At 47.2% G+C, this 14742-nt stretch overlaps 1 protein-coding gene across 3 annotated transcripts in view; it reads left to right on the forward strand.

The window, feature by feature from the left end:
* The window catches only part of ZNF341 (zinc finger protein 341), a 43730-nt gene that overhangs the window by 4931 nt on the left and 24057 nt on the right, over positions 1-14742 (forward strand). Inside the window, exons 2-6 of one of the 3 annotated variants that reach the window (XM_021688930.2) lie at positions 692-802; positions 3663-3859; positions 5677-5826; positions 10192-10443; positions 14530-14725. In XM_021688930.2, coding sequence (XP_021544605.1) covers positions 692-802; positions 3663-3859; positions 5677-5826; positions 10192-10443; positions 14530-14725 — 906 coding nt within the window. Of the gene's footprint in view, positions 1-691; positions 803-3662; positions 3860-5676; positions 5827-10191; positions 10444-14529; positions 14726-14742 lie in introns of those variants that run through there. The other 2 variants (XM_044918550.1, XM_044918551.1) reach the window with 2 other exon arrangements.

Raw genomic sequence — 14742 nt, forward strand, 5'->3', positions numbered from 1 at the left:
TCTGACAGAGAGAGAGAGAGCATTTAAGTAGGCAGAGTAGGAGGCAGAGGGAGAGGGAGAAGCAGGCTCCCCGCTGAGCAGGGAGCCGGACGTGGGGCTTGATCCCAGGACTCTCGGATCATGACCTGAGCCAAAGGCAGATGCTTAACCGACTGAGCCACCTAGGCGCCCCTAGAAGTTTATTTCTCTATGGGAAATTTCTGTATGGGAGTCCAGAGGAAGACGGTCCAGAGCTCCAAGGATGGCTGTGTTCTACAAGGTTCTCAGAGGCCCAGGATCTTTCCAGCTTTTGCCCTGCAATTCCTAGGGTATGGCCCTTTTCCTTATGATATGGGAGGGTGGCTAGACTTCCCCAGTATCATGTTCTTGTTGTAGGAAGCAGGATGGAGGATGGAGCACAAAAGGGCATCACATACCAGGCAGTTTTAAGATAACTTCCCAGATACCACCCTAGAACACCTTTCCTTAAATCCCATTGTCCAGAATTTAGACATTCCTTAGTTGCAAGAGCAGCTGGGAAATGTAATCTTTATTGTGGGGGGCCACATTTTCAGTCAAAAATCTTGGATTCTATTGCAATGGAAGTAGGAGAGAATGTGTATTGGGGCACAGCCAGCTGTCTTTGCCACAGAGGGCTTGTGTTGGGTCTGGCTCGTAAGGGGGAAGTCAGAGACTCCATTTCTTTTTTCAGGAATGGACAATCAGACCGTCCTGGCGGTCCAGTCGTTGTTGGATGGCCAAGGCGCAGTCCCTGATCCAACAGGCCAGAGTGTCAGTGCATCTCCTGCTATCCAGCCACTGGGTGAGTATCTGCTCAGGTTCACGGCTCACTGGTGGGAAGGGTGGGTAGCTCCCTGTGAAAAACAGGTGGGGCTCATGAAGGGGTATAGGAGTGAATTGCCTATTGGGGTGCCCAGGATACCATCTGGTGTCTGAACCTTCTCCCCTTCCTCCCAGCCTGGGTTTTCAGGCTCATGTTTTTCTCTGCTTAGCAACGAGGACACACTTTCTCAGTCACTTAGTGAATGTGAGGATCATGACATAGGGAATGGCTAAGAGCTTAGTAATGCTTGTACCTTTGACCCAAAAGTTATTTCTCAGCCTCGCCTCTATGGAAAGAACAGGCTGAACATGAATCTCCAATTTCCAGGCCAGGCCCCTGAGACACAGAGAAGGCAAGGAACTTTAGAGCCCTGTGTGAGTCTGTGTATTCATTTATTCATTCCACAAACATTTTTGAATACTTGGGAACCATTCTGGGCACAGAGAGATACCCACCTGGGTTTGAATCCTTGTTCCCGTAGTTAGTTACTGGCTGTATGACCTCGGGCAAGTAAGTTAACTTCTCTGTGCCTCAGTTTCTACATCTGTAAAACAAGGAAAATAGTCTTACCTCGTAGAAACCTTTTGAGGATACTTGGGACTCACTTTCAGTTGTTTTGTAAATAAGGAACGCAAGTTTCTTGTGGTTTGTACAGATGAATGCTTATTTCTCTCTCTTTTTTTTAAATTTAAATTTATTTATTTATTTATTTTAAAGATTTTATTTATTTATTCATGAGAGACAGAACGAGAGAGAAAGAGAGAGAGGGAGGCAGAGGGAGAAGCAGGCTCCCCAAGGGGCAGGGAGCCCGATGCGGGACTCGATCCCAGGACCCTGGGATCATGACCTGAGCTGAAGGCAGACACTTAACCATCTGAGCCACCCAGGCGCCCCTGCTTATTTCTCTCTTACATGAAGTCCTGATGTGCATTTGGGGGTGGGTATGGTAAGACTCAGACCCTGTCTTTCTTTTTTTTTTTATTTTTTATTTTTTTTTATTTTTTTTTAAAGATTTTATTTATTTATTTGAGAGAGAGAGAATGAGAGAGAACACATGAGAGGGGATAGGGTCAGAGGGCAAAGCAGACTCCCTGCCGAGCAGGGAGCCCGATGCGGGACTCGATCCAGGGACTCCAGGATCATGACCTGAGCCGAAGGCAGTCGCTCAACCAACTGAGCCACCCAGGCGCCCAGACCCTGTCTTTCTTATGGCTCTGTTGCCCTCTACCTACAGTCCAGGTTGGCTGCTCCAGCTTTCCACTTTCATTTCCACATTCTAGCCAACACGAAGGGAAGAAAGAACAAAGTGGAAGTCATACGCCTTCCTGTTTTTTTTTTTTTTTTAAGATTTTATTTATTTATTTGAGAGAGCTAGAGAGCAAGCGAGCACGAGTCGGGTGAGGGGCAGAGGGAGAAGCAGACTCCCTGCTGAGCAGGGAGCCTGATGTGGGACTCCATCCCAGGACCCCGGGATCATGACCCACGCCGAAGGCAGAGGCTTAACCGACTGAGCCACCCACGTGTCCCTATATGCCTTCCTTTTATTTTTTTGATGTAATTTTCTTTATTAATAGAGTAAAAAAGAACAACACATATCATTCACAAATAGGTGTAGTTAAAGCGCTTGACAAATTCAACACCCATTTGTGATAAAAATCATTCAGTCAGCTAGCACTAGAAGGGGGAGATTTTCTCAATTGAATAGGGGGCATCTACACAAAATGTACAACTTACATTGTACTTAATGGGGAAACGTTATGTCTTCCTTTTAAAAGGAAGTTGCATAGACACTATACTTTTGCTCTCGTCCTGTTGGTCAGAATTCAGTCGCATGACATGTCTAGTTGCAAAGAAGGCTGGGAGATAAAGTCTTTAGTTAGACGGTCATGTTTCCCACTATTACTATCTAAGAAGGGAGAGTGGATGTTGAATGACAAATAGACATTTCTGCCACAACGTGTCAAGTGCTTGGCACCCCTCAGTGGGTGGTGTCCACTATGGCTAATCATTCATTGAGTTTTTCACTCATTCACTAAATACCCATCGAGGGCCTCCTATGTTACCCAGGAGATACTGCAGGTATGGTAATAAGTAAGACTCATTTCCTCCCTTTCGGAGGACTCATGGTTTGCTGGTGCTGGGAAGAGTGTGAGATGAGCAATGCACCCAGCTGGAGGAACTGTGGCGTCTAGCTTTAGGAAGGCTTCCTGAAGGAGGTGACATCTGAGCAGAGTCTTGCAGAGTAAGTTGTTCTGAGAGAAGCAGCTTGCAGGGGGAACGGGGATGTAGAGACGTAGAAGGTCATGTAGCCCATTTGGGGACTGATGAACAAATTCAGGCAGGATAAAGATTCTGAATTTCTCAGCTTTGAAGCGTACCCACTCCACTATTTCCTGAGTTCTAATTTTTCTTTTTTTTTTTTTTTAAAGATTTTATTTATTTGACAGAGAGAGAGACAGCTAGAGAGGGAACACAAGTAGGGGGAATGGGAGAGGGAGAAGCAGGCTCCTTGCCGAGCAAGGAACCTGATGTGGGGCTCGATCCCAGAACCCTGGGATTATGACCTGAGCCGAAGGCAGACGCTTAACGACTGAGCCACCCAGGCGCTCCTGAGTTCTAATTTTTCGATACCTGGGTGGACATGGCTGGATATTCCTGCAGTTGCCTATGTGGTTTTGAAATCTCCTTTTGGAAGCACAGAGTTGGCACTTGACACAAACACACTGAGTCACAGATTGCTGTTAGGTTTTCCCCTGTTTCTCACTGTGATGCCCTCTCATTTATCTTGCTTTTTATCAATGTTCCTGTCCTTCTGCTACCGTGTGGGTGTGACCCCTAGATGATGAGGATGTTTTTCTCTGCGGGAAGTGTAAGAAGCAGTTCAACTCACTGCCGGCATTTATGACCCACAAGCGGGAACAATGCCATGGGAATGCCCCGCCCCTGGCCACCGCCTCATTGGCCACTAACAGCATCTACACGCCTTCGGCAGCCCCCACAGCGGTCCAGCAGGCCCCACCTCCTACTAATCGCCAGGTATTCATTCGTTCATTTGTGTGTTCGTTCATTCATTCATTCAAGTCTTTTTTGAGCATGCACTATGTCAGGCACCGTGTGGGCACTGTGATGGACAAATATTCCACATCACTGCCCTCATGGAGGGTGAGATAGTACCCAAACATCTATGTAGAGATATACTTTTTTCAGGGGATGTTAAGTGCAGAGAGATGGGGATGCCAAGACAGGGATGGGAGGTTTTGTCATTTTGTATATGGTGCTTGGGGAAGAGCTCTGTGAAGAGGTGACATAGGAACGGAGACCTACGGTGATGAGGGAATGAGTCATGCTACTAGTGTAGGGAAGAGTATTTCAGGAGAAGAGATCAGCAAGTACAAAGGCCCTGGTGTGGGTGTGTGCTGGGTTTATTCCAGGACCAGCAAGGAGGTGAGCGTGGCTGGAGCTGAGTGAGTGAGGAGGAGGGTGGGAGATGATAAGTTCAGACAGGCAACAGGGGGATCCTGACGAGCATGTGCGCCTTGTGGGCTTTTCGTCTGAGTCAGATGGGAACCTTAGGAAGGTTTTGAACAGAAGAGGGACATAGTCTGATTTACACTTAAACTAGATTACTCTGGCTGCTGTACAGAGAATACATTTTGGTGGGAGTCAAGAGAGAAACCCAGGAGGCTTTAGGGGGCTGTTGTACCAATCCAGGCAATAGGTGGTGGAGGCTTGGTCGGATGGTGGCAGTGGAGGTGGAGAGAAGAGATGAGATTTTGGAAATGTTTTGAAGGTGGAGCCAAAAGAGCTTGTGGATAGGCTGGATGTGAGGTGTGAGATGAGGAGTCAAGGGGGATCCACTGCAGAGGTGGAGTTGCCATTTACTGAAGTGGGGAAACAGCAAGAAGAAGATCTGGGGGGATGTCAGGAGTTCAACTGGTCATGCTGGATTTGAGATATCCATTGGACCTTTAAGTGGAGGTGGTGAAGATGCAGACAATCTACAAGTCTGGAGGTCAGGGGAGAGCAGAGACACCCTGGGTCAGGGGCTCTGAGAGGGATTAAAGAATCCTCATAAAGGAGGCTGGACATGTCTCAGGCTGCCAGGTCGAGGGGTCAGATTTCCTTCTGGCTTCCTCTTGTCTCCTTATTCCTTTAAAACGTTATCTCCATCCACTGTATAGACATAATTCCTGCCGTCAGAATAAAAGCATTCACCCCCAGACCCATAGGACTTGTACGCTGATACTTCTCAAGCTGCCACAGACCTCTCCTAATACAGAGCATGGTGATTCCCACAGGAATTCTATAGTGCTATTGTTTTAGAATTTTTGAAGTAAGAATATATAATCTGCATGTTATTACATAATTTGATTTTTCATGCAATACCTTTTATCTGTTGTGTAGTATTCTATGCTATGACTGTATTGTATTGTTTTACTCCATTTCCCCTTTGATGGACACTGAGGTTCTTTCCAGTTATACACTATTTGAAATAAAGCTATATAGAATACTCTTGTTCATGGACTCCCTGTGGACATGTGTGAGTGTTTCTGTAGGAGAGATACCAGAAAGTATTATTGCTGGGTCATGGGGTATTTCTCTTACAGAGAGTTATGACTTATTCTCATTTCGTAGATAAGGAAATGGAAGTTCTAAAAGGTGGAGTGACTTGCCCAGGGTCACACAGCAGGGAGAAGTAGAGGTGGAAATGAAACACAGGTCTGTGGGGTTCCAGAGCCCGAGTCTTTTGCATCATGCCCTGTTTCCTTCCAGAGCCTCAGACATATCTCTTCTCTTCTCTTCCCTTCCCTTCCCTTCTGTTCTCTTCTCTCTCTCTCATTCACACTACCCAGATCTCCACGTACATTACAGTGCCCCCATCCCCGCTGATCCAGACCCTGGTGCAGGGGAACATCTTGGTGAGTGATGATGTGCTCATGTCTGCCATGTCGGCCTTCACATCCCTGGACCAGCCCATGCCCCAGGGCCCCCCACCTGTGCAGGTAAGGAGGGGGCCGGCTTCTCATAGGATCTTAATTCCAGACCTGTATATTGACTGCCATGGATTTGGAACCTTGTAGAAAGAAGAGTGGATGGCCTCAGCTCTCATGCTGAAGAGAGACTGTCAGTCTCCCCTTGGCCTGCCCTGCTGTGGGTAGGGAAGGGGTCACTTCATTTGGGACCTAGAACATGACTTTGGGGTTTCACAGCCATAGTCTGGCTATTTTGACTCCTTTTTTTTTTTTTTTTTAATAAGTAGGCTCCATGCCCAACATGGGGCTTAAATTCATGACCCCACAACCCCAAGATCAAGAGGCACATGCTATACTGACTGAGCTAGCCAGACACCTTCCTATTTTTATTCTTTTTTTTTTTTATAAGATTTATTTATTTGAGAGCGTGAGCGAGCCCAGGTATGCGTGCGGGGGACGGGGTCGGGGGGCAGAAGGGGCAGAGGGAGAGGGAGAGAGAGAATCTCAAGCAGACTCCCTGCTGAGCACAGAGCCCCATGTGAGGGTCAATCGCATGACCCTGAGATCATGACCTGAGCTGAAATCAGGAGTCGGATGCCTTACCACCTGAGCCACCCAGACACCCCCTCCTAACTTCTTAACGAAAGTGTTCCATGTCCATTGGAAAACATTAGAAAATACACAATAGAAAAGTAAAAACAAAGTTTAATTACTCATAATCTGGAAACTAGAGAGACATGGCAACTGACTACAATGTGCGATTCTTTTTTTTTTGGTTTTTCTTTTTCTCCTGTATTTCCCACTCCTCTTCACCCATTTTGCCCACCCTTCCCCCGGCAATATGCAATTCTTGGTTGGATCCTGGATTGGGGGGGGGGTGGAGAATCTAAAGGCATTATTGGGACACTTTGGGGAAATGAGAATAGGAAGCATTTGAATATTTTAGATAATAGTATTATATTAACATGTAGTTTCCTGAGTGTGATTATTGAATTGAGGTTATATAGGAGAATATCCCCTTCTTAGGAGATGCATCTGAATACAGTATTTAGGAAAAGAGTGTTATGATGTCTGCAGCTGACTATCAAATGGCTTGCTAAAACACAAATATAACCTTGAATGTATGTACATATATACACACACACATATGTACATTGCAGATGTGGCAAAATGTTAACAACTGGTAAATTAGATGAAGTTTAAAGACTGATCAGTATGTTCTTTTTTTTTTTTTAAGTAATCTCTATGCCTGCGTGGGGCTTGAATTCACGACCCTGAGATCAAGAGTCACATGCTCTATTCACTGAGCCAGCCATGGGCCCCTGATCACTGTATTCTCTTTGCAACCTTCCTATAGGTTTGAGATTTTTCAGAATAAAAGTTGGGGCACACCTGGCTGGCTCAGTTGGTAGAGCATGTGACTCTTGATCTTGGGGCTGTGAGTTTGAGCCCCACATTGGGTATAGAGATTACTTAAAAATAAAATCTTTTTTTTTTTTTTTTTAAAGATTTTATTTATTTATCTGAGACAGAGAGAATGAGAGAGACAGAGAGCACATGAGAGGGGGGAGGGTCAGAGGGAGAAGCAGGCTCCCTGCTGAGCAGGGAGCCCGATGTGGGACTTGATCCAGGGACTCCAGGATCATGACCTGAGCCGAAGGCAGTCGCTTAACCAACTGAGCCACCCAGGCGCCCAAAAATAAAATCTTTAAAAAAAATTTTAAAAAAAGGATAAAAGTTGGGAAGTCAATCAGTTAATCAACCACCCCTACTCTCTCCCTCCAAAGAAAACACTATTAGAATTTTGGTGTCTGGCTTTCCTGATCTTTAAATGCAAATAAACAGCTTTTTATTTTATTTTTTTAAAGATTTTATTTATTTGTCAGAGAGAGAGAGGGCACAAGCAGGGAGAGCAGCAGATAGAGGGAGAAGCAGGCTCCCCGCTGAGCAAGGAGCCCCATGTGGGACTCAATCCAGGACCCTGGGATCATGACCTGAGCCAAAGGCAAATGCTTAACTGACTGACCCACCCAGGCATCCTGAGAAACAGCTTTTTATATAAATACATTTATAAAACACATATCTATATCCATGGACCATGTTAATATGCACTGTTCTGAAACTTGCTTTTTTTTATTTTGCCTTTTGCTTAAAATCATTATCTATGCCTACAATTCTGTATCAGTATTTTCTAAAATGTTCCTCAGAAGAGTGGCTCCTTGGGATGTTCCATACAAAAAGAATCTCTGGTCAAACCAGTATAGGGTAGAGGCATTCTACTTCTTTCCTTGCCCTGTCCCTGGCTTTTTTTCCCTGCAGTAAAACACTTTTGATTTTTGTCACCCCAGATTTTTCCCCAAACACGTTTGACTGTGGAACCCAAGGAGCGGCAATTAAGAGGTGCATCCTTGGGCGCCTGGGTGGCTCAGTCGTTAAGCGGCTGCCTTCGGCTCAGGTCATGATCCCTGAGTCCTGGGGTCGAGTCCCACATCGGGCTCCCTGCTCAGCGGGAAGCCTGCTTCTCCCTCTCCCACTCCCCCTGCTTGTGTTCCTGCTCTCGCTGTCTCTGTCTCTGTCAAATAAATAAATAAAATCTTTAAAAAAATTAAAAAAAAAAAAAGAGGTGCATCCTTTAGGGCACCTGGGTGGCTCAGTTGGTTAAGCGACTGCCTTCGGCTCAGGTCATTATCCTGGAGTCCCTGGATTGAGTCCCGCATCGGGCTCCCTGCTCGGCAGGGAGTCTGCTTCTCCCTCTGACCCTCCCGACCCTCCCGCCTCTCCTGCTCTCTCTCTCTCAAATAAATAAATAAAATCTTAAAAAAAAAAAGAGGTGCATCCTTTATAAAATACTGATCACCATCATTTTTTTTTAATTTTTTAAAAATTTTTTATTTATTCATTTGAGACACAGATACAGAGAGAGAGAACATGAGCAGAGAGAGAGGCAGAGGGAGAGGGAGAAGTAGGCTCCCCGCTGAGCCAGGAGCCCGATGTGGGGCTTGATCCCAGGACCCTGGGATCATGACCTGAGCCGAAGGCAGACGCTTAACCATCTGAGCCACCCAGGCACCCCACCATCATTTTTTTTTTAAGTAAGCTTTTTGCCCAACGTGGGCCTTGAACTCTACCCAGAGATCAGGAGTTGCATGCTCTACCAGCTGAGCCACCCAGGCACCCCTGATCACTATCATTTTAATAGCTGTTAAAGATTCCATCGTGTGGATGGGACATAGTCAGCCTTCTGTTAACAGACATGTAGGTCATTGCCATTTTTTGCTGCTATAAAAACTACTGGAGAACCATCCATGTATGCATATCTTTGCCCACCTGCTTAATTATATTTCTATGGTATAAATTTCTAGAAGTCAGTGGCTGTGTTTCAGGGGTCCACAGCCCCCACAATTCGGTGACTCTAGAAATACTCCTAGGACTTGGGATAGTTGTACTCACGGCTGTGGTTTCTTCCTGACAAAGGATGCACAGCAGGATCAGCAAGGGAAAAAGACATTAGCTGGAGTCTAGAGAAATCTAGGCATTGGTTTCTACTGTTCCTCCTCTTGGGGCAATGGGGAGAGAGCGCACAAAACACTTTTTCCTCCAGCAATGAAGAGCAGCAACGCATGTGCATGTTTCTGCCCAGGAAGCATACCTAAGATTCGAGGCTCAGGGCTTTTCCTGGGGATTGCTCATGTAGGTGCCACAGTGACCAAAATTCCAGACTCTTAGAAGGAAAGGAGGTGTTCACCACAGATCACACTGTCTGTACAATCTAGGTGACCTAGTACAGAATGGGCAGTGCCCCCAGATGATCAAAATAGCCTTATTGATCATAGGCAACCTTCCACAAGGTAGGTTCTCAGAGGCCATTCAAGAGCCAGTCCCACAAGCAACCCTCCTAAGACGGCAACAGTGGGGCTGCTAGATCAACTCAGTTGTGTCCAAGCTGGGCCTTTTTGTCGACTTGCCTAGAGAACAGGGGTAGTGGCACCTGGCTGATGCTTCCTCTGTATTCTTCCATGCCTCTGTTGCCATGCCTCCCATCAGCCCTGTCCTCTGAGCTGCCTTGTGAGGGGCTTTTCTTTCCACATGGCTGGCTAAGACAAATGTCCTTCCTTGCTGATAACAAGACAGCTGGTGTCAAGAGGGTGTGACACTTTATTTTTTTTATTTTTTAAAATTTTATTTATTTATTTGAGACAGAGAATGAGAGACAGAGAGCATGAGAGGGAGGAGGGTCAGAGGGAGAAGCAGACTCCCTGCCAAGCAGGGAGCCCGATGCGGGACTCGATCCTGTGACTCCAGGATCATGACCTGAGCCAAAGGCAGTAGCCTAACCAACTGAGCCACCCAGGCGCCCCGAGGGTGTGACACTTTAATTCTCTCTTCTGATTTCAGAGCAGCCTGAACATGCATTCTGCACCCAGCTACCTCACCCAGCCTCCACCACCTCCTCCCCCACCTCCACCACTGCCCCCACCCCCACCGCCCCAGCCCCCACCGCCCCCATCCCAGAGCCTGGGCCCCCCTGGGCGTCCCAACCCTGGCGGAAATGGCGTGGTGGAGGTGTACAGTGCCACGGCACCCCTGGCTGGGAGCGGCACGGTGGAGATCCAGGCATTGGGAATGCAGCCCTACCCACCCCTGGAGGTGAGCAGAGGTTGGGGTTTGGGATGGAGGGGGAGAAACTGGTTATGGTTATCATGGGTAACCTGAACCTTTCCCGAGCACCAACTGTGTGTCAGACACTGTGCCAGAGGTAGCATGGGAGACAAAACCAGATCAGGGGGGTAGCCACACCCTGGGAGAGAAGGACTTTAATCAAGCCATCATACCTATAAAGGTAAAATGCAAACCATGAGAAGATGGTATGAAGTAGAAGTTATACCAGAAATACAAGCTACCCTCAGGGAGTGCTCAGAACATTCAGAGAACACCAATGTTGTAGGGAGAAGTTTCCAAAAAATTATCTATGTGAATGTCTCTTATATTTTAAAAAATTTTATTTACTTATTTTTTTAGAGACAGAAAGGGGGAGAGAGCAGGGTGGAGGGGCAGAGGGAGAGAGAGAGGATCTCAAGCAGACTCTGTGCTCTGAAGCTTGATCCCACGACCCTGAGATCATGACCCAAACCAAAATCAACAGTCGGATGCCCAACTGACTGAGCCACCCAGGAGCCCCAGTCTCTTACATTTTTAACAGGCTAGATGTATGGGTTAGCTATGGCTGTGTAAGAAATATCCCAGAACCTCAGTGGTATATGGCAAAATGTGTTTATTGTTCTTGCACCTACGTGGCTTGCTTGGCAACTCTGCTGATCTTGGCTGGGCTCTCCCAGGTGTCTGGAGATGGCAACTATCAGCTGCTATAGGATGGCCTGGGTGGGACGAGTTGGGTGACCCAGCTCTGCTCCAGCCATCTCTCATCCTCCGGCGGGCTCGCCAGCCATGTGCTCACAGCAGTGCTAGAGGTGCAGTCACGCAAGCAGAAATGCTCCTGGCCTCGTGGAGCTTAGGCTTGTGACCGGCTCTCTTCCGTTGGTCAAAGTATGTCCCAAGGCCAGCTTAGATTTAAGGAGTAGGGAAACCGATGCCACATCTTGATGGGGAAATCTGCAGAACCACGCTGCGAATGGGCACAGGTACTGGGAGGGGGTAGAGAATTGAAGCCACGAAGCAGTCCGTGTACCCTAGGTGCCACACTCATCCCCTGCTACAAGCTCAAGGTGCTCAGAGTTCAGAACCTGCCCCAACCCCAGTGCTAGGGGACACGGTTCTGACAGCAAGAGCCTGCCTGCACTTGAGGTCACATTAACCCCCCCCTCACCTTACAATCTGGCCATACAGACATTCCATGTTTAGACAGCATGGTTCTCTCTAAAGAGAACCAGACCAGTGGGGAAATCTACCACCAGCCATGTGATGTTATGAGAGCCTGCAGGGGATTTATCCTAGCCCGAGGGAATAGAGCAAGCTTCCCTGTGTTGAGTTAAAAAAAAAGGAAATAAGTCAGTGAGATGCTGAGAGGATGATTGTGGCCTGGTAGGCAGAGGGGGCCAGAGCAGAGGGAGCTGCTGTTGTTTATTTTCCATGTGGACGAGGGTGCTCTTTGAGGGCAGAGCCTGAGTCTTCTTTGATTTGGCATCCTTAGCCCCTAGCAGAGTCCCTGGCCTGTGGCACACCTATAGTAGGTGTCTGAAATAGGGCTCTCTGACCTCAGTCTCCTCTCCTCTGCAATGGGAACTCCTCTTGTAGCGCTGTTGAGGATAAAGAGAGCAAACCCAGTGGCAGTCACGTAATTACTCAGTAATGTCTTGCATGATGGGTGAATTCATCCATGTGATACATATTTATTGAGTGCTGTATTGGTCAGGAAAATAGGGGCCACTCTCGGTATTTCTGGCAAAGGGATTTAATGCAGGAGGTCAGGTGCTTACAAAGGTGGCTTCGGGAGAGCTAGATGGAGCAAAAGGCAGAGTTGGCAGGTGCCAGTGGTTTTCAGGTTCACTGTTGTTGCTTGGCCCAGAGGGCTAGGACGCTCCTGCTTTGCCCAGAGGTGGGGAAGCTGTAGAATTCTGTTGCTGTGCTGTCATCCTCGAGGCTGGTAGTCAGGAGGGGGATGTAGAGTTCAGCCAGCCACTCCAAAATTTAGGACTGCACACCTTCCTGTCTCCCATCACCTCTCCCAGAGGAAAGCAGTTTCTACCTTCCTCTGCCTTCCAGATCTCATGCAGGTGCTTCTCGTGAGCAGAACCTAATTTGTGCTCAGAACCTTGCTGGCAAGGGAGTCTGAGAATGTGTATATCAGGAGAGAGCATGGAAGGGTGTAGGAATGGCGCCAAAGGCCAACAGGCGAGATCTAGCAGAAGCATCTACCATTTCACGTGGTGCCATATTAGATGCCCAATACATGCATCCACTGATAGCAACTCTTCTGGTTCCTGGACCCAATTCTAATGTTGGGTGGGGTCCCGCCCACCCACGCCAATGCCAAGCAATTCTCAGACACTAGCACAGTGTCCAAGAATTCCAACTCAATTCTGATGCTATCTACCCAGAGATAACAGCAGATCCCACAGGTTAAGGGTTCAGTCCTGCAAGATTGTCCTCACCCCTACTTTAGCCAGTTGCAAGCAACCTATGCTTCTGATGGACAGACCACAGGTGGGAGGTTCCAGCGACCTCCTCCTTAGGTTCTATTAATTTGCTAGAGTAGCTCATAGAACTCAGGGGAACATTTACATTTACCAGTTTATTAAAGGATATAATAAATCCTGTTGATTTGTATAAAATCAACAGCCCAATGCAGAGATACATAGGGTGAGGAGTGGGGAAAAGGGCATGGAGCTTCTGTGTGCCACTCACCCCATATCTCCCTGTGTTAATCAACCTGGAAGCTGTCCAAACCCAGTCCTTTGGAGTTTTTATGGAGGGTTTATTACATAATCATGAGTAAGTCGTTGGCTGTGGCTGATTCAGCCTCCAGCCCTTCCTCGCTCCCCAGAGGTTGGGGGATGGGACTGAATGTTCCAACCCATCAGTCACATGGTTGGTCCTCTCTGCAACCAGCCTGCCCTTGGATCAGGGCCAAAAGTCACTTTCATTAATAATAAAACAAAAAAAATAATAAGATACCCATTTCACTTTTATAGCTCTGAAGCATTTTTAGGAACTGTGGATGAAGACCAAATATATCTGACAAATATATTTTGGTCATCTGAATGAACAAGTATATATTTTTTATGTATCATTATATTATAATATATAAATGAATTCACTGGTTCAACAAATATTTACTGAATGCCCACTCTGTGCCTAGGATTACTCCAGGCTTGGGGATAGAGCAGTAAACAAAAACAGACCAAAAGTCGCTGCCTTCATGGAACTAGGCAGGTAATAGACAAGTACGTAAAACACATAATTTATTAGATAATGATAAGTCCACAAAGAAAAAAAAAAAGCAGAGAAGGATAGGAAGTGAAGTTTTGGATAGGCCAGCCTGGAAAAACCAATGAATGACGAGTATATCGTTGAATTAATGAATTCTTCACGATGCCCCAGTGTCATGATGTAAGCTTAGTGTTAGCTAGGTTTGAGTGGCTCAGAAGTCGTTTGGTGTGAATGAATTTCTTGTGACTTCAGTGTCAGTTCTCAGTTGAGAGATGCGTGCTGGTGTGGCATCAGGCAGGGCCAGTTAGGAAGTGGGGTTGCTGGTGAGGGCACAGACCCTTCTGATTTCCTGGTTCTTCTGTGCTAACAAACTACTACTCCCAATAAAGCAGTAACAGCAGCTAATGTTTATTGAGTATTTACTGTATGCCAGGCACCATTCTAGCTGTTTACATGTTAACTCATTTTTTGGTAAAGATTTTATTTATTTGACAGAGAGAGTCATTTAATCCTCACCACAACCCAAGGAGAGGAGTACTCTGATTATCCCCATTTTACAGATGTGAAACTGGGAGATGTTGAAAGAGTTGCCTAGGATCACTTAGATAATAAGTGGCAGAGTCAGGATTTGAACGCAGACTGCTGGCTGCAAAGCTGCTTCTAGCCTGCTGGCTCCATGAAGTTCTATAGGGTCTTGGGAGTGACTGGGATGTCTGAGCCAGATGGAGGGGTTAGGATTGCGATCCTGGCTGAGATTAGCCGGGGCCACAGTGAGGGTCCCCCTGGCTGGTATAGCTCTTTTCTGTCCTTCCCAGGCCTCTCTCCCTCACTGTGCTGTCCTTCTAGGTGCCAAACCAGTGTGTGGAGGCTCCAGTATACCCCACCCCTCCGGTGTACAGCCCTGGCAAACAGGGATTCAAACCGAAAGGACCAAACCCAGCTGCCCCCATGACCAGCGCCACGGGGGGCACGGTGGCCACCTTTGACTCCCCACCAACGCTGAAGACCTGCCGGGCAAAAGGGGCCAGTGGACTCCCAGAAGGTGGGCCCACCGCCTGC

The sequence above is a fragment of the Neomonachus schauinslandi genome, chromosome 10 (assembly GCF_002201575.2).
Source record: "Neomonachus schauinslandi chromosome 10, ASM220157v2, whole genome shotgun sequence".
NCBI classification, from domain to species: Eukaryota; Metazoa; Chordata; class Mammalia; order Carnivora; family Phocidae; genus Neomonachus; species Neomonachus schauinslandi.